Genomic DNA, 21872 nt, shown 5'->3' on the forward strand with positions numbered 1-21872 from the left:
AATTTCAAGGGGGTTCCTGGACCCTAGAATCCCGTAAGGGACCCCCAGTTAAGAATCCTGTTTTACGGGTTTATAGGTAACCAGCCTTTAGGGGACATGGCCCCAGGAGAGAGGTGATATGGCCCCAGAGGTTAATTTTTAAGGAACCTTCCAGCTCATTAAAGCTCAAAGGTTGATGCCGCCAGGAGTATATTCTGAGGTCATGCTTTGATTCAAAATGGTGTTGGATAAATCTAAAAAAATTTCTTGTTGCCCTATGGCGGAGGGCCAGTTAAGTAGCTGTGATTTTCTACTGCCTTCCCTCACTGAGGTGGGAGCCAGGGTCCTCCACTGTGTGTTTAGGTTCCCATTTGCCAAAGTCACCTTGACTGTAGAAAAGGGCTTCTGAGTCCCTCTGGCCATGCTGTGGGTCTCCAGAGAATTCATTTGGTGGTGCCACAAACACGTTTTGGGGGGACTGCTTTGTCCTGCCTATTCTGTCTGCACTGCTGACCAGCAGAGCTCTCATGCTGACTGTTTTTAGCAGAGGCTACTTGAAACCTTTCCAGGGGAAGCTGTTGCCATAGCTACCTTGGCTGTGAGACTTACCAGTTTCTCCTTTTTTGTTAGCATGAAGTTTCCCTGATTTTTTTAAGGTAACAGCTAATATTCTGTTTTTCTGCTGAGCAGCAAAGAAAAGACTAGGTTTTGTTGCTAATGCTCTTGTGGTAGTTGATGATCAGCCTTGTGTGTTTGAAGGGTGTGTGTGTGTGTGTGTGTGTGTGTGTGTGTGTGTGTGTGTTTGATGTAAGGTAAAGCTACCTCAAAATATAAAATATTAGGAGAGCTTGGGAAAAGCCAGATAGGCATACACATTTTCTATACTCCAGTTTTTAATTTTGGTCTAACAGTTGCATTTGGTCCATTTGTAGCCTAAATGTGGACGAGCGGCTGTAGTCTGGTATCTTCAATCAGGGAAAAAATTTGGCTGAACTCCTGGCTGAAACCCCCAGAATCAAGGACCACCACAGTCCAGGCTGATTCTGAGCTGGACCCCAGCTCCCGGGCTGACTCCGAGGAGCAGACGGCTGGGTCGGATCCAGATCGCTTCATCTCATCCTGCCCTGAAAACAGCAGGCAATACGGCCACACCTGGGGGCAATAGCAGGCCTGTCCCATGCCTGTGTCCCAGACCATGAATGTGAATTTCACACGCACCTCGTACAGCAGGTGTGGATTAGGTCTACAGAGAGATTCTGTGACCAGAAATCATTGTGCCACCTCCAGTCCAGCTTGTACCTCTCTGAGCTTCCTTCTCCTGCTCCCCAAAGGACGCTCTTCTCAGCATTTGCCAATATGCTTACCTTAGAAGTGATCGTTAGGTTAAACAAATTGCCCTGCCCAGTGTGTCAGTGCTCAGGACTGTGTGTCTGTCATCTGGCTTGTTTGTGGCCCATTCAGGCAGCAGTAAGGCCCCAGTGGCGGTTGCACTGGGTGGGCCCTGTGGATATATCGGGGCTGTGACATGCCATCGCTGGCTGTGTCTGTTAGCGTGGTGCGCCCCACCTCTCTCATGTGCTGCTGCTGGACCTGGACCTGTGCTTCTGCTCCTCAGGTCAAGATGAATGCCATGCTGGAGACCCCTGAGCTCCCAGCCGTATTTGATGGGGTGAAGCTGGCCGCGGTGGCTGCGGTGCTGTATGTGATCGTCCGGTGTCTGAATCTGAAGAGCCCCACTGCTCCGCCTGACCTCTACTTCCAGGACTCAGGGCTCTCGCGCTTCCTGCTCAAGTCCTGTCCTCTTCTGACCAAAGAGTGAGTAGACCACGCACCCACTCTGTGCCGCCTGCTGCTGTGCTTGGCTTGTGCGGGGTTCAGAGAACCTCTCACCTTGTGTCCCTAAGTCTTCCATGTAAGTGTTCTCAGTGTTAAAATAGCCACAGTCTCAATAGAAGTCTGGTGTTTGAATCCTGGAGGGGAGGAGACAGAATCAGATCTTTGTTGCCTGGAAACATCCCTTCCTCCCCAGTTTGGTGTCATCATCTGTGACAAGGACTTTGCAGAAAACAGTCATTTTTAGGTAGACACAGAAAACTTGGACAATATTCTAGCCCTTGATCAAATGCTTTGTTGCCAGTTCTAGGACAGATAACCATCCTTCCCCAAAATAATTAATAAGCAAAAAAGCAGGCTTTATTCATGGGTACCTTCCATCTGTCTTATTGAGAAGTGTACCGAACATTAGCTAAGGGAATGCTTCCATTCCACGCGAACCCAGGCTCCAGCGTTTTGGAGGTGGCCTGGGCGAGCCCTGCTTCTGATAGAGGCAACTGTGGTTGTACAGGGAATCTGTGTTCCACGGCACACGTGCTGCTTTCAAGGGACACATTCAACTGTGTTCAATTTTTCCCTGTTGATGGCTTCTGAACAACTCTGTCTTCCTCAAGGGCTCGGGCCAAGCCTTGTGCGTGAACATTCCACGCTCCCCTGGGTCTGAGTCCCCTCCTCCTCTCTCATCACTGCGGCTTCGCTCTGGGCCTGTTGTAGCTTAGTCCATTCTGCCAGGTGTGCCTTATCAGATAGAAGCCGCTGCAGAGCTGTCCACCCCCTCAGCACATGGCAGCACTCAGTGGAGCTTCTACGACTCGAAGGATCGTGGCAGAAGCTTCTCCCTCCCTGCTGATTTAACCTCTCACCCGTGCTGTTGGCACTAATGACACTGGGCGAGTGATTCTCTTTTAAGAGCAGACAAATGGGCAGCGGAGACATCTGAAGAGCTTGGGTTCTTGCTCCACGTTTGAGTGTCTGGCTAATGTTTACATGCTGCCAGCCCAGGGTGTCAGCTGCCGCTGAGGGCTCTGGGTGTTTGGGTGGCCATGTGGAGTAACAGTGATGCCATGACTCAAAGGTACCAAGTCAAAACAACGTATAACCCAACTGTGCTGCCTAACACTTGTGAGTGCCGTGTATAATATAACCGTCATCATACTGCACTGGGAACTGCCCCGCGGAGGGCCTTCCCATTACAGGAGGGGAAACAGTAGCTCCATGACCAGGCATGACAAGGACACGGTGTTCTTTGGAAGCAGTGTTTGCAGTGGGAAAGCTCCCCTCAAGGGGTATGCACAGAATCTGTATACTTTCCAAATGGTCCAGCATTTTATTAATTCACTAATCTGGACTGGCAAGTAGCATGGACGCCTACTTTCAGATTGAGTGGGACCCAGCTAGACCCAGTTCCTCAGCCATCTCATTTTTAGAGGAAAAAACCAGGGTATTAAAAGCCCTGCATGTTTATATGTAGGTAAGTGCAAATTTATCTACAAAATGCAAAAGCCTAGCATCAGTTCCTAAGCAGCTAGAGGAAGTCACGGGAAAGCTGCTACTGTACAGGCTCCAGAAAATACCACGTAAGGTTAGAGTCAGTGCTGATTGTTCAGTAAGATGCTGATTTATGACAGTTTTTTGGGGGGTGGGGTGGGGTTTAACCTTGTTTTCCTTTAAAAAAATTAACCAAAAGACATTAAGTCCAACAGTTTCTTTTTGCTTTTTTTCCCTCCCTGGCACTTTCTCCATGAGCCTAAGGTGCTGGCCTGGCACCACATGACGTCTGTTGAGATGGCCCCCACCCACCCTCCTGGCATGAAAGCGTGTTCTTGGTCACAGAGTCCTTGGACCTCGTGGCTGTGCCCTCCCTCTCCCACTGCTCCACCACCCCTGCCACCGAACCAGCTGCCATACTTCCTCCTGGTGAAACCCCAGTTAGGGAGGGCTGGAAGTTGGCTTCAGTTACTTAGCGATGGTTTGCAGGTGAGTGAGAAGGGACAAGTTCCCCAGAAGCCATTTCCTTCCAGACCTGTCCCTTTGGTTATAGGACAAGCCCTCTCAGAGCATGTTGGAACATTACTTAAGCATAGTTCCCAGACATCCAAGCTCTTGGACTTGAACATGAGAAGTGAGTAAAGGGCAAAAGGATTCACTTCTTTCCCTATATCTTTTAATACCCCTTTATGTTTTATTTAGATCATATTTTTAGGAATAACTACGTCCTGTGTTCACGTGGCATACCACCAAAATGTTTTTACGTTACCCTCTTTTGTCCACATTGCTGCCTTTTAAACTTGTTGAGTATCTCTTGAATTTTACCATTTAGTCTTTTTAACAACTTTGAGGTCAGATTCATTTTCATCTCATTTGAAGGATGAAGAAACTTCCCAGTGGCAGAGAGGGAAACTGAGCCCAAGTTTTGATGCCAGAGTGGGTTCCCTTGTCCACGGGGAGGGGGACAGAGGCTTTTCTCATGGGGCCGGTGGGGAAGTGAGGGGCCAGCCCAAGATGAAAGTCTAGCGGGATCGGCCCTAGAGTGGCCTTGCGAGTCCCACGTGCCCCTCTTTCTATTTTAATCTCTCGGCCAGAAGCCACTGTCCTTGATGCCCTTCCTCGGTGTCATGTGCTGTACTAGCCTGCCATGTATTTGAAGCTGAGGGCAGGAAACATGTCTGCATGGGTAAACGTGATCTCCTGGGCCTTTGAAGATCTCTTCTTCCGGAGGAAGCCTGTCTGCAGCTTTCACAAACAATCATCTGGGCTTGAAAGTTCAGTTAACTGATTTACAACAAGCTGATAGTGTTACTCAGTGACCCTGACAACAAGCAGCCGGTTATTATGACTGATGTGCCGAAGCAGAGCATATCCTCTTGCTGTGCTGGTGTAGAAAAAAGGTTGATGAGAGGTGAACATTGAAAACATGTTATGAGAAGCAGGATGTTTTTCTACCTTTGAGCATTCAAGTCAGTTTTAAAGTGTGTTTTAAGATAACTTATCCAAAGGTACAATAATAACAAATCTTTTGGTGTCTGGAGGAAACCTTTGCTTAGATGGGATGAAATGTCTCTTGTTCACTTAGCAACAGATCAGTATTTACCTAGTGATTTACTTTTTTGTTCTCAAGAAGTGTTTGCTTTCAGTGAAGCCAGCAGACTGAAGCCCAGTTCAGAATTACGAGAAAATCTAGATGATATGAATATCCATCTTTCTTTCTGAATAAAAAATGTAATGCATATTCTTTTTTTGTTAGTGGAAAATAAAATGAAGCCCACAAAAATCAGCTGTAATTTTCCTGCTCAGAGATATACACCATTACTGCTCTGGTGATCACCCCTGTGAGTTTTGTCTTCTGCAGATAATGCCCCCAAGAAAACCAGGGATATAGAGTGGTAGCACTTTGCATGCCATAGACATTTACCCACTCTGCCATATGTCAAATGTCAGCGTCAGAACTGTCAACCATTCACGTTTCCTGATGGCTGTTGGCAGCAGCCCTTCTGGCCCTTAGTTTCCTTCTTTGTGAGCTGGAGCAGGTGGCTCTCCTCTGGTGTCCTTCAGCACTGGCATCCCTCGAGTCTAGTGCCATTGTGCTGTCACCAAGCACTGGAGGAGTCTCCTTAGAGGAAGGACCGTCAGGGAAGGGCTCAGGCTACAGGGAAAGGACGGGAACCCAAGGAGAAGGGTTTCCCTAGGTCTCTGCCCTCTTCCAGCCATTCCCAGCCCGTGCTCCAGGACAGGCTGGCATTGCCCCCCTTGGGCTTTTGGTGCTACCATACATACAGTAAAATGCTCAAACCTTAAGCATACAGCTCAGGACGATTGGCGTATGCATTCGCCTGTTATGAACTACCACTCCCTTGGGCAGTGGCCCATCTGTCACAGTACCACTTGAGGTGGCCTCCTCAAGCAGGCCAGCAGCAGAGGCACGCCACGGCGTGACCCCAGCTACCCGGCAGCCTCACGTGGCGTTCTCCGTATGTGGCCCGCGAAGTGCCTGCCCCCAGCCCATTGGTCCCTGGCTGCTCCCAAGGTGCCTCCACCAAAGTCTCTTCCACCAAAATGCCTCTTATCCTCTAAAAAAACCGTAAATAGCATCTAACTTGAGAAACTTCTCCTGACTTCTTCCAACTCCTCTTCAGTTGGAATGAGCCTCTATTCCATCTCCCTACTCCTGGGTGTCCCCAGCACACAGCTTCTGTATCCATTTAGCACGTTCCACCATCTTTTATGGGAATTTGTGTCCATGTCTTCTTTATTGGTAGACTACATGTGTCCCACATCAAGAGCCACACCCTTGATGAGACGGAACAGGATCCCTAGCAACTGCAAATCTGAAGTATAATGCCATTCTGTCTCTTGGCCTCCATAGGCAGGCGTAGGTGAGGGCTGTTCCCATTTAGGCAAACGCCATGTGTGCTGGTGTGAAAGAAGCCACTCTGTCTCCCGCTTATGCAGCCAGTGCTTCTCGGGGCGCCCAGGGAGTCGGGGCACACCTTTAGCTTCGACCCGAGTTTTGTTTCTTGGGAAGTCACGACCCAGTCTCTGAACGAAGATGGATTTTTTTTTTTTGGTCTTAAGTCAGGGCAGGTTAACCGCAGGTGCAGCATAAAGGCCGTCTGCAGCCTCTGCCCTTCCCCAGGGCCTTGCGGAAGTCCCCACCGCCAGGTCCTGGTTAGAGAGCAAAGACGGGCCGCAGGTGCCCGTCTCTGAAAGCCTGCTCTTGAAGTGTATTCATTCCTGGTGGGAAGCCAGGCTTCTGCTTTTTCACTCAGGGGCAGGCCTGTCGGTGTGGGTCATGGTGTAGCTACAGATGAAGGCACTGAGGGGGAGCGGGACGGAGCGCGCAGTTCACAGCTGAGGTGTTTTTACTGGATGCGAGAGACCTCTGGGAGCCCCGGCAAGGTCTGGAGAGGGGAAGCAACGTGACCGAAATCACAGCCACGTGTTCGCGGGTCCTTTCTTCCCCAGAGACAAAAATGTAACCTATTTCTTCTGCAACCAGCTGCCACCTGTATTACCAAGAACTGGATGTTGTGCTCCCAGGGCCTGAGAGATGCCTGAAACGTGGGGAGCAGGGTCACCCGCCTTCCAGCACCAAGCCAAAAACGGGGTTTGCCTCTTCTGTCCATGGTGCGTCTCTGAGCATCTCCTCTTTGAAGCTACTTCAGCTACTCGGAAGAGAAGGGCAGCAACCCACGGCCTTTCCGCGGAGTGACGGGTCATCGCCGGTGCTCGCCCTACTCACCAGGGTGCAGGCGCTAAGCGAGAAGCCTGCCGACACGTTCTCCTCGTCATCGTTGGTGTGTCTCCTCAGTTTCCTGCCAGTCGCCACCCATTAGTCTTGGTCAATGAGCATTCGAGGACTACTTCTCTGAGACTCCATTGTTAGGAGGAATTAAGAGAGGTTTTTCATTGTGGAAATTTTCTAGAGGCACTTCTTCTTATTGGTTTCTCCACCATTCTGCTTCCTAATCATTTCTGTCACAGCAGAGCAAATCTGCTTTTGATTTTTCTCTCAAACAGTACAAACTCCCCTCTCTACTGGTCACACGCGCTCACTTCCTAAATGGTCATTTTTCTTTTATCTACCCCAAATAAGAGCCTGATTCCATATATATAAAAATGGAGTTAAGACTCTTGGCCATTAGGAGTTTATCCCGTAAAAAGTCATCACCTTTGGTATTTCTGTCCTCTGCCATTTGTCATAGATGTGCAAGGTACACTGTTTTTGTCCTGGTGTGCCAAGGACACCTCAATAATTAAAACATGCCAGAGAAAAGCCCGATTCCGATTTCTCGGATGGTGCGATGTGGCATTCTTCTCCAGATCTGAAGAGCACAGGACTCCCACTCGCCCTGCCGTTTCCCTCCTTGCCTCCATTTTATAAGGCTGTCCGTTGGCTAGGGCGAGGGGCTTGGATATGGACAATTGATGTTTCCTAATTCTTAAAAAAAATGCCATGCAAATGCGGCTTCACACTCCTTCCCAGTCAGATCCCTACCACTAGGCCCTTCTTAGGAAGAAATTCTGGAGCCAGCCCAGCTTATTTATACTGAGTTCAAGTTGAAAAGAATTTCATTATTTGGGGCTTAAATCCCTCTTAATTCCCTCTTGTTCACAGAGACATTCCGGATCAGATTTAGATCCTTTCTTCCTTGGCTGAACACTAAAGCTTTGTCCTTTTTATGGGATCAACTCCTAATGGCCAAGAGTCTTAACTCCATTGACCTGATTTTATTCACCTTAAGGATCATGCAAATGTTTTCTTAGATGCTTATGGTAAGCAATTAAACAATTGACAAGTGGGTCTGGAGCACTCCGATGTACTTGCTATACAGGCAAGAGATCTTCAGAGCACATTTACCTGGAAACTCATACTGTAAGAGAGTTCTTGAAAGGTGAGACTCAACATCATCTTTATTGAGACCGATTGTCAAAGGTCAGCATCTGTCAGGTCCCACTTTCAGGTGACTTCATCTTAAAATTGCTTGTGTTTCTGATGAGATGGCTCAAACCAAAACTGTCCAAGTGAGAAAGATGAATTGCTGACTGTGGGATACTGTCCCCTGTTAACTAAGCTGCCCAAATGTCCCAGTTTTCCTAGGACTGATAGGTTTCCTGGAATACAGGACTTTTGATGCTAAAGCCAGAGCAGTACCAGACACCAGGGACAAGTCAGTCACCTTTGGTATTACTGTCCTCTGCCATCAATGGTGAGGATTTCGTGAGTGGGTGTGCATTTGCAGTGGGTATTTGCTTAGCCAATGGCCAGGTTCCATTTAACTCTTGGATGGTCCTTCCCTGTGCTGTCTGTGCCCAAGCAGGTCACTTGCCCAAGTCTCTGTCATCTTGCAGCTTCTTGTATTGAATTAAGATGACCAAGCTGAGTCTGTGGAGAAATCCATCCAATTTCTGTAACCTGGTCTGGGCTGTGGCTTCTAGTTAAGATACTGCGCCTTTGTGTAGAATTGCTGAAAGGCCTAAAATGCCCAGAGTCCAAAATATTCAAGACTTCCTTGATTGAGGTCAGATGAAGGCGACTCATCTCCTGGGTGCCGGCTACTCCTTAAAGCAGTTGGTTCCAGTTCCCAAAACCTTGTGACCAATGTACTGCCCTGTTCCTCATGCCTTAGTTTATTCTTGAGGGCTCTTCAAAAGAGTCTTCAAAAAACCAAAAGACACCCATGCTGCAGCTGAGTCTGTCACATGACATCAACCCCGCACATCCGGGTGGGCAGGTGGGCCCCTGTCCCGCGCAAAGCCTGGCCATGGCTGAGGAGCTCTTGCTTCCAGGCTTTCCCAGATGAGGCGTCAGGGTCCATCTTTGTCTACCTGTCATCCTTAATGTTACTTAATTTTACTCAAACTACTTTACTAAGCCTAATTACTTTACAGGCCCTGTCTGGGATTGGGTCCATTTCTGCAGCCCTTCTCAGTATGCAGTTGACTGAAAATTGGTCCAATACCCAGGAGCAGAAAATGGACCTAATTTTCTAGAAAGTCTAAAATTCCCAAGTGTAGCCAACCTTCATCAGCTTCTCATGTTCTATTGATCCTGTTAATTCAATGGTTGCCATTTTTTATCTCAAGCTGTTCTTTTTCTCTGCCCGCTCCCCTCAGGTCTCTCTGCTCTATGATAGACATTACACTGTATACTACGAAACAGTATTTATTTTATTGGTGAAGCATAATTAAGACAATAACTTGACTTTGAAAGTGTGTTCTGGAGGGTACAGAAGTGTGATTTCTAAACTCTGAGTGTCACTGTGCCACCCAGCAGTGTGGACAGTGCTGAGCTGACTGCCATCTGTGCTTTGTCTCCCCGTGAAGTAGCAGTGGGGAAATTGACTGACTGGGGACATCCTGTCCTCAGCAGCCTCAAGAATACCTTCTGTGCGTGTGGGGTCTGCTGGGGAGGCTGGGATCAGAAGCTACTAGGTGGTGTGATATTTACACCAGGAAAGCATTTGCCTGGTTGTAAGAGTTCCATGCCCCTTCATGAAATTCTAGGCAGCGAAGCTTTTGCTCCCCAGAGAGCTATAACCCCTGACAAACTGATTTTTCAAATTATCGGATGAGAGGCCATCCCTGTAGCCACCCTACATGACTGTCTGCCAGGCTGTGCAGTGCCCTCTGCCAAGGGCTTGGTACCTCTCAGACCTCTCCATCTGCCCAGGGAGGTTGCCTGGGGCCACCATGAGCCACGGAAGTGGGTCAGCCCTTGTGGCAGCTTGGGAACCACCCTAAATCTCCACCTTTGCCAGCTTCTAATCATAGACTGAGGGTTCTAGGTCAGCATGGGTGCATGGCAGCAAGCTCTACTTCTTAGGCGGCCATTAAAAGCCTGTAATCTGTAGCATTGCGAAACCTCCTTGCCTGGAGGTCAGTGGTTGATCTAGAACCATCTGTGGCCTCCTAGGGAAGGAAAGATTCAGAGAAGCAGCAGGTTATACATTTTTCCATCTTTCCACTGGGTGCTACTGCCATGACCACAGCCAAGTGGACTTTCCTGTAACATGGAGCACCAAAACCTCATGCTGGCAAGACCCTGACCAGAACCAGTGTTTTCAGCCAGATCACAGAAGCTTGAACAATAATTCCTTCTTAATATAAAGTGAGAAACTCCCTATATGTCTTTGAAATTTGAAATCTGCCAAGCCATATAGTACAGACTTCTCCTTCCTCGGTAGTTCAGTGAAGGGAAGATTCTTCTCAGTGAATAAACAAACATATATATTTTTAAGTTAGTCAGTATTTAGCAACTTGCTCTTCCAGTCTGTTCAATGTGTGTGCACCACACTCAACCCCCGCCCCACACACACATAATTCTTTTTCTCATATTTCTACTTTCTTTGTCCATCAAAACCTTCTCCATCTCTCTAGGCCTCCTCCCATCCTAGCTCTGTCTGCATTCGCATCCTTTGCCCTTCTTTGATCCCTGCAGCTCCTCCTACCAACAGGGATGTAAACAAGATCTTCCCATCGCTCTTTGCTCCTGACTGTGTTCTGAGAAGCTTAAGGACAGAGACTATCTTCAAATTTCCTGTATTCTCTATGTATTCTGTATTCTCTATGCCTGCTCTTTGCACAAAGTCAGTGCACACTAATGTCTGTAGACAACTTTGGTAGGAACCCGTGTGATTAAGTGTCAGAATGAATAATTCAAATAAGTGATAAGGGAATTTAGAGAAGGGAATTTAGAGAAGTGTGTTTTCTCATTGTCACTGCTTTGTCCTGACCCCAAAGCCACTCTGCTCCTGTTCCCCCAGTTCCACGGGTCTTCATTTGGCTGGACTTTGACCATCTCTCTTGCAATTCCCAAATATCTCCCTATTGCTCTTTCCACAGCCATTGCACCTGCTACTGTGTCTGCCCTTTGTTGACTGTGCCTTTGATTTTGTTTGCCAACGTGCTTCGACCCCATCACCAGCCTGGTTTTCACAGCTGCAACTGGCCAGCCCCTTGCCAGGTCCCTGTGCCATGATGTGGTGTGACAAGAGCTGTGTGATTATAGCCCCAGGCCTTCTGGGGAGAAAGGAGTCAGATCCCATGGGGTCTCAAACTCCCAGAAAGGAAAAGCTGAGACTTGATCTCTTGAGCACTAATGGTGGTTGGAAAGGGAAGATTGGAACAGGCCCCAGAGACCCTCAGGTAGAATCAGTAGGTGTTGGTGGATGATGGAATGGTGCTGGGTGTTTGTGGAAAGCACTGAATCACAGATGATGCCAAGGTTACTGAGCAGCTGCAAAAAGAATCAAGCCATTGACAGAAACAGAGAAGTCAAATGGGGAAGCTGCCTGCCAGGCAGAGTTGTTTGATTTGGGGCACTCGATGGGATGTGCAGGTGGGCAGGTGCAAATGCAGCAGTTAGGACTTCCATGTGAGCTTACAGCCAGCTGTGTAGGTTCCAGGTCAGCTGCCGGCAGGGGAGAGGAAGGCAGAGGGGGGAAGAGACCTGAGCCGGATGGCTGCGGCGGGTAGGCTGGGAGAGAGCCAGCAGATGAGCCGGAGGTGGGCAGTAGGAAGGGTGAGGGGGAAGCAGGGGCCTCGAGTGTCACAGAAACCAGAGAAAGAATACTGAAGAAGAAGGCATTGGAAACCCCAAAAAGTGGGGAAGGATGAGGCTGACCAAGGCCTCTGAGCTTGGCCAGAAAGCATCCGGGATTTTTGAGGATGAGTTTTCAGCAGGAGGGTGAGAAGGGAAGTCAGCTCACGGAAACCGAAGAGACAAGTGTGGAAACAAAAGAAGAGACCAGCAGGTTGGAAAACTCAGGGGACCAGGAAGAGCTTTTGGAGCACAAATGAAGAGGATTAATAGAGGGATTAGAAGATAAAATTGAGGATCTCTTCCAGAAAGCAGAATAAGAAGTCAAAAGATGGAAAGTGGAGGAGAAATTAGAAGATGAGTCCAAGACATCCAATATCCAAATAGTTCCAGAAAGAGGCTGAAGTGGAGGGTGAGAAAAGAACACAGAAATATCCCATAGCTGTCCCAAAAGTGGGGGGCCTGAAACTCCAGACTGAAAGAGCTTCCGGAATACCAGCCCAGAGAATGAAAAAGACCCAGTCAAGGCTCTCGGCAAGGTCCCCTCAACTTGCCGAGAGGGAGGGGACAGGTGGCACACGTGGATCGGTCGTCAGAATGACGCCAAATCTCAACAGCAGACCAGAAGCTGGAGGGCAGGGGAGCGAGGCCTTCCCAAGGAAGAATTGCCATGGGGGCCAGGACATGGGAAGGGGGCCTGTGAGGATGGAGGGAGGGGAGCCCTTCCAGATGCAGCGGGTGCAGGCAGCTCCGCGAGCTGGTTGCCTGTCTTTGATGGTCCAGAGACTTCCAGGTCCTTCGAATTTGAACGTAAGTCAGTGATGGACACATAGCAAAGTAAGCTAATGAGGAGATGATAAAGTGGCAACCTGAGGGAAAATAAAGAGTTTCACAGAAAGGAAAACAATATGTGCCTTAGTTGTGACTAATATTTACATAATTATAATTCTATAAACACTGAAAATGAATTTAACTAAGTGTCGCTGCAACGGTGTTGAAAAGAATGGGGGAGGAGAAAATGCATGTTTCGGGGGAGGGGCAAGAGAGCTGGCACCATCCACCGTGGCAAATTCAGTAGATGGCATGGGAACTAAAATCGAAGAGCCAGCGGGACCGGCATGGCACCTAGAACACGGAGGCAAGTGTGGGGTGACAGCGACAGCCCGAAGAGCGGAAAATAGTGGTCTCTCGGAGGCAGGAGCTGGGGGCGGAGCAGGGCAGGGGGGCATCCAGTTGCACTTTGTAACTACATGCACATGTGTTGAAAAAAAATCTAGATGGGTAAAAATGAGATATGCCAAGGTATTCTGCCAGCATCATCTATGGTAGTGGACACGGGGAGCTAAAGCATCCAGCAGCGGAAGCAGGAGCAGGTTGACACAGCGGAGGGGTTCTGACGTGGGGTCCAGGGGCAAGCACCACAGGCTAGCGCTTCAGACCCTCGGTTTCCCAGCCTGTAAAGAGGTGGGGGTCTCAATACCGTGGGTTGCTGTGAGCCGTAAATTCACTTACATAAGGTCCCCATAGAAGCTGCTACATAACCTTTGCTCCCTAAGCCATAGCCAATAGGCTAGAATCTGGTGCGGTCATCCAGAACTCAGTATAGTAACTGTATGAGAAAAAGGGAACAAACGAAAAAAGCAGAAGACAAAGTCATACACCTATATGTGATTGTTACAGCCATGTAAATGTTCTACATTCAAAGAGATTCCCACACACATTAAAGATAACATTAAAACAGTTTTGTAAGGGTTGTGAGGATAGGGGTGATTTTTAAACTTTGATTGCTTCTAGCTGTTTCCAATTGATAGAGACTCTGAATGTACGTTTCATCATGGATTTGAAAGTTGTATGTAGTTTATCGCCACGGATAAGCAGCGATATAGCCACTGTCCTTGACATTTGTCCTTCATGTATAAAGAGAGATAGACTTTGCTCTGGCAGAACTTCCTAGAACATGCTTATCTCTACGGTTTTATGATGCGCTCTTGTGTGGACAGGAATGAAGGTTTGATGTCTAAGCTGCCGTGAGTTTCACAAGGGTGGAGCTGTTGACTCTTTGAGGAAATATTTTTCTGTGTTCTCACTCCGTGGGAGAGGCTGACATTTCAACAAGGCTGAACCACAGCTGCCAGCAGTGGCTTCCTTCAGCTGTTTGGAACTGCATTCCTCTAATTGAAAGCTTCAGGGCAGCTACGTCACTTCCTTCCTCCTCCATTTCTGATCAAGGCTCAAGAAACAGTGGCTGTTTCCCAGTAGCTCTCGTGTCCACCAGTAGAGTGGATGACCTCGTTCCCTCCTTCAGCACTGCCTTTGCTGTCAGCAGGCTCCTGTGTTTATCAGAGTAAATTTTCAATAGTGATGCATATCATAAGCATCCTGACCTCCTGCATAGCTTATATTTACTTTTTAAAAATAGATTATACAGTCACATGAAAAGACTCCTCCAGCCACCATCCAGCTCCCTTCCACCAGTGTTTCCAGTTTCTTGATTATTTTATGTTAAAACAGTAATTGCACACATACACACCACCACATTTCTTTCCCTTGATTGCCCAAGTAGCAGTATATTGTACACTCTTGTACACCTTGTGTTTCTTCATGAAATGTCACTGAGAGATTCTTCCAGGGGAGTGTAGGAAGAGCTTTCTCCCCTTACGTCTTAGCTGCTCAGTAGTCCATGATGGAGCATCATTTGTTTACTCGGTCTCCTAGCTGGAGGTCTCATTTATTCCTAGCCTTCTGCTTTCATAGTGCAGCAACAGATAATTTTGCATTTACATTATGGCACATATATGTCTGTCTGTGTACTTCCATAAACTTCCATAAACTCCCAGAAGTGAAATTGATGGGTCAAAAGGGATGTACATGGAAAATTGTGTTAGCTGAATCCCTTGTGCCTATCCCCACGAGCACCAGATTAGAGAGCGTTTCCCCCAGACTTACCAACATAAGAGTATCTCCTACTTTTTGATATTTGCCAGTCTGATAGGTAAAAAGTATGTTCTTGGTGTGTTTGAGCATCTTTTTTACATTTAAGAACTATTTTTATTTCCTTTTCTATTAAAGGCCTATTTTTCTGATGGCCATTGGTCTTATTCCTAGTCATCTGAGAGAGTTCTTTGGGAAACTAAACCTTTGTGGTTTGAGTTGCTAATATTTGTTCTCAGTTTGTCATTTGTCTTTTGACTTTGCCCCTGGTGGTATTTGCCATGCAGAATTTACGTTTGCATAGTCAAATCTATTGATTTTTACTTTTGGCTTCCTTAGAAAGGTCTTCTTCATTGTACGGTTATTTTCTAAGATTCTAAACTTCCTTTTAGCGTGCTGTGTAGTGTCATTTTCTGTTTCGAAATGTTTGCCCTGTCGAATTTATCCTGGTGTAAAGTGTGAGTCCAAATGATTTTTTTTCTAGATGACTACCTTTTGTCCAAATCCATTTATTGAACTATCCATCTTTACCTTATTTATTGAAGTGCCACCTTCCTCTCCTACTACACTTCCTGGGTGGATTTAGGCATATTCCCAGTCTGTTCCATTGTGTGGACAGTCCTGTCTACCTTGAGCAGATTTGCAGCCTGTCCGTAGGTTTTGCGTGGGCAGTGGGGGTGGTACGGTAACCCTCACCACTCTCCATTTCCATAGATTTGTAATGATAGCTGCTTTATTGTGCCTTATGAACTTCAGAGCGCTCGTTTAATTCCAATATTACAAAAATATTTTTACCATGTGCCCGTGAAATTTACTGTAGGTAATTTTGAGAGAATCAACATGTTTGCGATTCTGAGTTTTCCAATGCAAGTTCATTTGCTGAAATCTTTTGATCCCTAAAGAACATTATAAATTTTTCTACTTATCTCTGTCTCATGACTGTGAACTCCCTGGGAACAGGAATGAAGTCAGGTTTTGAATGTGGGTTATTAGTATAATTACTGACAAAAGAAGCATTTTTATTAAATATTTTAAGAACCAACCCATCTTTTTTCTAACATCGTTGCTTGCCATTTTGTGAATTATTTTCAGCACATCAAAGGAAGGCAAGAGATGCACTGATGTGGAATGTCAACATTTTAATCCTCGTAGTTATCTTGTGATTAAAGTGTTTTTAAAAGGGCATTCCGCATGGATAACCCAGGAACTCCACATTTAGATATTCCAGTTTTCCCCCACTAGGAACAGTAGCAAATGGGAGGAGGTTTTTCAGCTCTCATCTCCCCCCTGCGCAGCCCCAGCATAGATTTCGATGTGACATTGGGCTAAGTGGCCAAAGGCTATCCTGGATTGGGCAAGGAGTAGACCACTGACATCTATCTGGGTGTCCTCCAGACAGGAGAGGGGTGAGCAGAGCAGACAGGGACAGAACAAGGGTGCTCCATGTGCTCTGCATCAGCATATATCCTGGTTACTCAGCATAGGTGGTGTTTTCAAATCCATTAGGAAGGGTGAGGCAGGGGAGTGTGTCTGTGTAAAGTCTGGGCAAGCAGAGAGAGTGTGGAAGCTTTGAGTTTAGCACCTTGGGGCCCAGACTCCGAGATCTGCAAGGTAACTTCAAGTTACCTCGTTAGGTAACCGCTGTTTGGCTCTTGGCAGGGCTGCTCTTTAGTGGATGGCATTTGTTGGAACCCTGACGCCTCCTGATAAACTAAAAGCCCACTTAAAGCACAGCATCGAAACCAGGTCCAGATATACACAAAGTTCCATCTGCGTGAGGAGGAGTGTGACCGTCCTAAAAGCTGTTTGTGGAGCAGGAAGATAATGGAGTCAGAGACACTGAACGTGTGAATACAGTTCTGAGGGTTTTAAGCTGTTTTTCTGGAGCTTTAAAATTGAGTTTACTTTTCCTTTGAGCAAAAAAGAGCCTGATTTCTTTGTAAGCAGTTTTAGTGCAACTCGTGTGCCTGTTCAAATATGCATGTTTTGTAGCTCGCACAAAATGCGGGTAGGTCGTATATGTGCCCCCTTGGCCGGGTGGCCTCTGCCGTGTATTTAGAGGCCAGCTGCAGGAACAGAGGATGGGTTCTGCCTGCTTTCCTCAGGCCGCCTGTGGCCATTTCAGTCAGAAACAAAAGAGCCTCTGCGCTGGAATTTTCCTGAACATCACCCTGTGACACAGGAACAGAACGCCTAGCAACGAGAGTGGAAATGTGATGCACAACAGCTGTGAAGACGTGTTTGCCCCTAGTGGGGAAAATGCTGCGTTCAAAGCATCTTTGTGCTGAGCCCATTAATGGGTGTTGGGGAAGCTGACTGTGCCACTTGCCATTTGGAGATGAAAGGCCCGAGATGTTTGTTCCCAGCGCTGATGCTGAAGTCCTTCCAGGCCTCTACCCTGCCTCCCCAGCAGGACTGGCATGATGTGCAGGCTCTACTCCACATCTGCCTTCCTGAAAAAGGCCTCCGGGGCTGCGTCCTAGCGGCAGAGGGTGAGGCCCAGTGTGGGGACTCACAGAAGACCTGCTGGCTTCAGGTCAGCCAGGGTGGATCGGCGGAGAGAGGCCACGCGAGGGTCTGTGGTAGGAGCAGCCAGAGGCCTGGAGTCGAGGCCTGTGGGAGAGGGGCTCGAGCAGGTCAGGATCCAGGGTTAGCATCTGTAACACGTTCCAATAGACTCTCAGGATTCTGCCCTCTGCTGCTTCCTTATCTCCCGTGTGTGCACACAGGCTTGTGCATACATACTCGTGTACCCACGGGAAGGCCTGGAGCTCCATTTTCTATCTGTTGAGCCGCCACGAAGCTTCACTCCCAGTGTTCCCCACCCCCATCCTGATCAGTTTATTCTCTCTCATTAACATAGGATGAAAATGCATCCCCAGGCCCAGCCCTGCTCGCCTTTCCAGGGCACCTCCGTCCTGTCTTGCTCTCGCTGTCATCTCTCTGCAGGGTCTCATTATCTCTGGGAGATACTCCATATGATTTTTTTTTCTAGCCTCATCTTAGAAATAATCACATATGAATAGAATATTCAAATTATGAATAGAATATTCAAATTATTCACCCTCCAGATGGATCTCCTGCAGAAAAAACAGTTACATTTGTGGAAAACATAAAAAAATCAAAGAAAGGTTTTTTGTTTAATGTACGTGAAGAACACCTAAGAGAGGTGCCGACAGATTCAGTTATCACCTGCGAGAAACGTGACTTAATAGAAGCTCTGACAAATGATGAGATGGAAAATAGACACAAAGATGCCTGATTGTTGGTTTACCCTCTAGCTGAGGGTGTCGCTGAGTCTGGAACGTGGCAGAGCAGGAAACATGTGGACTGAAGCAGAGACCTGCCCTCTAGTCCTGACTTTGTGACAGTAGGCAAGTCAAGACTCTGTTTTTCTCATCTGTAAAATGGGGGTGATGCCACTGCCCAGAGGTGTTGTGAGGACTAGAGGAGAGGCCGGACTGGCCCAGTCGTTGAGCAGCTGAGCAGCATCCCCTGTTCTCTGAGAACCTTAGAGGCCCATCTCAGCCGGTGTGGGCTGCGCTAATAAAATGCCATAGGCTGGGCGACAGAAACAACACATTCATTTCTCAGTTTTGCAGGCTGGAAAATCCAAGGTCAGGTTGCCGGTAGACTCAGTTCTTGGTGAGGGCCCTCTGCCTGGCCGGTGGACAGCTGCCCCCTCACTGTGTCCTCACGCGGCAGAGAGGGAGGGCCCTGTCTCTGATCCCTTCTGTATAAGGACACCTGTCCCATATGGGGGCTTCACCCTCATGACCTCCTCTAAACCCCGAAGGTCCCGCCTCCAAAGACCATCACCTTAGGGGTTGGGTAGGGCTTCGGCGTATGAATGTTGAGGGAGACACTCAAAGTCGCCATCACGCACTGAGTTAAATTGGTACTTCTCAGCCATGTGACTAAGTCCCCTGGCAATACCGTCCCATTCTGCCTTTCTGACCCCGCTGCCTCTCCCCTCTGTGACAGAGGGTGTCTGTGCTCCTCATGGGCTCCCCCAGTTGCCAACCCTACAGGGCAGGCACTGTGTCTTGCCAGCATCTGGATTTATTGACTCAATATGTAAGAGCTGCCAGAAAACAGAGGCAGAAGCAGGCTCAGTGCTGATAATGCCGTTGCTTTGGTCCCAGGTGCCAACCACGTGCTCCTAGAGGCATTCTGGGTCCATGTTGTCACGCTCAAAATAATCTCTTGGTCAGAGTAAAGGTCATCTCTCTTCTCAGTGGACAAATATTTTTCCTGAAATGGAAAATTTGTGTTTCTTTACCTGAGCGTGTGCTTTGAGCAGAGTGGACTGAGGAAACATCCAGGCCCATGTCTCCTAAACGGCCCCAGCCTCCGACGCGCTCCCTGGCCAGTGTGTCTCAGCAGAGAGCCCGCCTCCTGAAGGTGGGGTCCTCGGGAGAGGAAGGAGCAGCCGGTGGCAGCACTCCCGCCCGCCTGACCAAGAGGAGCTTTTTTCTCGGGAAGCCTTCACAGGCCCACGAACTCCTGCTTTTTGCCCCATCCCTGAAGCATCCCTTCGGTTTGGGCTTTGTGGAAGGAAGGGGGACCGTGAGGGGCCGGGCGTGAAGCGAGTTGTAGAGTGAGCAGCCTGCACAGGGCACAGAGTGGGGCCCATGGACTTGTGAGGCTTCCAGTCCAGCGCTGGGTTCACAGGTGACAACATTTTAAAGTCACAAAACCTTGAGAAGACAGCCGCTCGTTTTGCTGGATGACCTGTTAAGCCTCAAGAGAGAGTTCTAGGCCCTCATCCAAGGTGGCTGGGGATGCCCCGTAGAACTCCGCACATCGACAGCTCTGGGCGTTCCTCCTGCTGCCAGATGCTCTTGAACTGAGGCAGGGGGTAGATGAACATAGACCCCCTCCTGCTTTTTTTTAACATTATGTTATTTAACTTTTACCCTGATACTCTTTTTAGTGGAGTCACATCATATGTTCATTTAACTTACGCAGATTCAACTCTGTGTACAAAGAAAGAAAGAGAAACACACACACACACACACGCGTGTGTGCACGCCCACTCCGTCCGTGCCGGCCCCTCAGCGGCCTCTCCACTCAGACGGGCACAGGCCCCCTTGGGTGTGAGCTGGGAGCCTCACTCCCCACTGGCACAGCAGGGCCTGTGTGCGTCCCCGCGGGAGGGAGCTCTGTGCTGCATCCTCCCATCTGAAGACATGTTTTGCTGTTCTGCCATGCAGCCTGACCTCAAGCCGCCAGTGCCATCTGCTCCCTGCAGTCCCAGCACTCTGCCCGGCCCTGGACGAGAGCTGCCCGGCTTCCGTTTACCACAGACAGCGTGTCCCTTCCTGAGAGATGTTCAGGAGTGATTTGTCCATTGCTGATAGCTTTACCTTTTAACCTGAGGACCAAGCTGTGGGTGAGATGTGACCACACTAAAAATAGAATGACCCAAGGAGAAGAGAGCAGAAGTTAAAATGGGAGAATCCCTTTGCCCTGACTGTTGTTGTCTCATGCTTGCCAAAGCGCCAGAACTTGGCCCGAGTGTCTGCCCGTTCTCCGGTTTAATGCCAGCTCTGGCTTAGAAGCCCTTGTTCACTGTTATTCAATAAGGAGATTTGTATCAGGAGTAATGACCAGGCTCTCCCTGTTGCCAAAAAGCCCCTGGTTGGCAATAGCCTTAAAAATGAACACCACCAGGACATGCATATGCTAATCTGATGTATTTTTAAAGCTGAGGCTGGCTGTTGACTATTTAAGATATGCTAAGCCCCATTTACATTAAGTCTAGGTAACTCCAATATTTTTAAAGGATGACTAATAGAGTCGTAGGAGTCTCTGGAATGAAAGCATCCATTTGTCCCCATCATGCCTTTTTTATCATCCAGAGAAGCACTGGACACAGTGGTCAGGGCCTCAGCTGAAGTCTCAGCTCTGCCCTTGTTTAGCATAGTGACCATATCCAAGCCATTAACTCCCTGGACCACAGGGCATCCGTGGTGAAATGGGGTTCACAACAGCTGCCCATTTCACAAAAAGAACTTTGAAAACTATGAGTGGGAGAGATAAATAAAATGGCAGTGTTACTTACATTGTTCTGTATTCAAAGAAGAGGTATAGTTAGTCACTCAGAAACCCCTGAGTTGGGCTAAAGGGCTTGGGGGAACATCCCTGATGGCCTGAAGTTGCTCAGCAGGAGGCCTGGGGTCTCACCCAGTACGACCACCCCTGTGGCCTTTGCTTTCCCAGGTAGCCTTACAGATACGAGCACATGGTAACCTCCATTCCCTTTTACTCTGTGAAACCGTGAGCCCTGCTATTTCCTTGTTATGGAGGAGAAGGAAGCCGACTCAGATAACCATGGAGGTCCTCAGCACCTGGACGGCCTAGCCACCCTTCCCCAGCCCCTGCATTTGGGTCTCCCCAACCCATTCCTTACTTCTCCTGTCATTCGTTTCATTGGTCTGGCTGGGAAGGATGAACGTGCAGGAATAGTGTGAGCTGGGTTCTAACCATCTGCACTTCCATCGGGAAAAGGCTTAGGAGTTGCACCTGGGGGCATTTTAAATGCAGATATTTTCATCAGAGTCATGGTAACATTAGGGAGTCTTAAAGAAAGTATTTTCTGAAACAAATCCTATTGAACCAATTTGATTCCATGATGATTTTTTAAATACAATACATTTAAAATTTAGCTTCATCAGATTTGCTTTCCATTTAAATTTTACTGCAAAGCTTGTAATCAGTTTTTGTCCATATTGTGTGTTACTGACCATAGCTTCTGCTATAACCAGTTCTCTTGTGGCTATTACTTACACCAAGTCTAATTCTCCAGGTTATATTTTCCCAGAGTAAAAGCTTTTATGGAAACTGGATTCTTTTGTTGATTTTTAGAAAATACTAAATTATACCATGTCCATGTGTAGTTTTAACTGTTGCCAACTTTATTCTGCTTTGATTCTGTCAGTAATAACCATTGTGAAATGAACAAAAGACAGATAGTATATATTTATCAACTAATTCACTTAAACAATTGTGAATAATATTAGAGATACAGATGGAAGTAGAGACAGAGTGAAAGGAAATGGCCTAGAGTCAAAATAGTAGGGATGAT

At 47.8% G+C, this 21872-nt stretch overlaps 1 protein-coding gene and 1 long non-coding RNA gene across 2 annotated transcripts in view; one reads left to right on the plus strand and one right to left on the minus strand.

The window, feature by feature from the left end:
- ABHD2 (abhydrolase domain containing 2, acylglycerol lipase) overlaps positions 1–21872 on the plus strand; it is a 91843-nt gene that overhangs the window by 21809 nt on the left and 48162 nt on the right. The window contains exon 3 of the mRNA XM_036932034.2: positions 1595–1794. Coding sequence (XP_036787929.1) covers positions 1601–1794 — 194 coding nt within the window. The 5' untranslated portion in view covers positions 1595–1600. The remainder of the gene's footprint in view (positions 1–1594; positions 1795–21872) is intronic.
- LOC130681497 (uncharacterized) lies at positions 17904–21217 on the minus strand. Its single transcript, XR_008994686.1, has 2 exons — positions 18602–21217; positions 17904–18343 (listed from the first exon to the last, which is right to left on the minus strand). It is a non-coding gene; the product is annotated as an uncharacterized LOC130681497 (long non-coding RNA).

This window comes from Manis pentadactyla, chromosome 18, assembly GCF_030020395.1.
Source record: "Manis pentadactyla isolate mManPen7 chromosome 18, mManPen7.hap1, whole genome shotgun sequence".
Lineage (NCBI taxonomy): Eukaryota > Metazoa > Chordata > Mammalia > Pholidota > Manidae > Manis > Manis pentadactyla.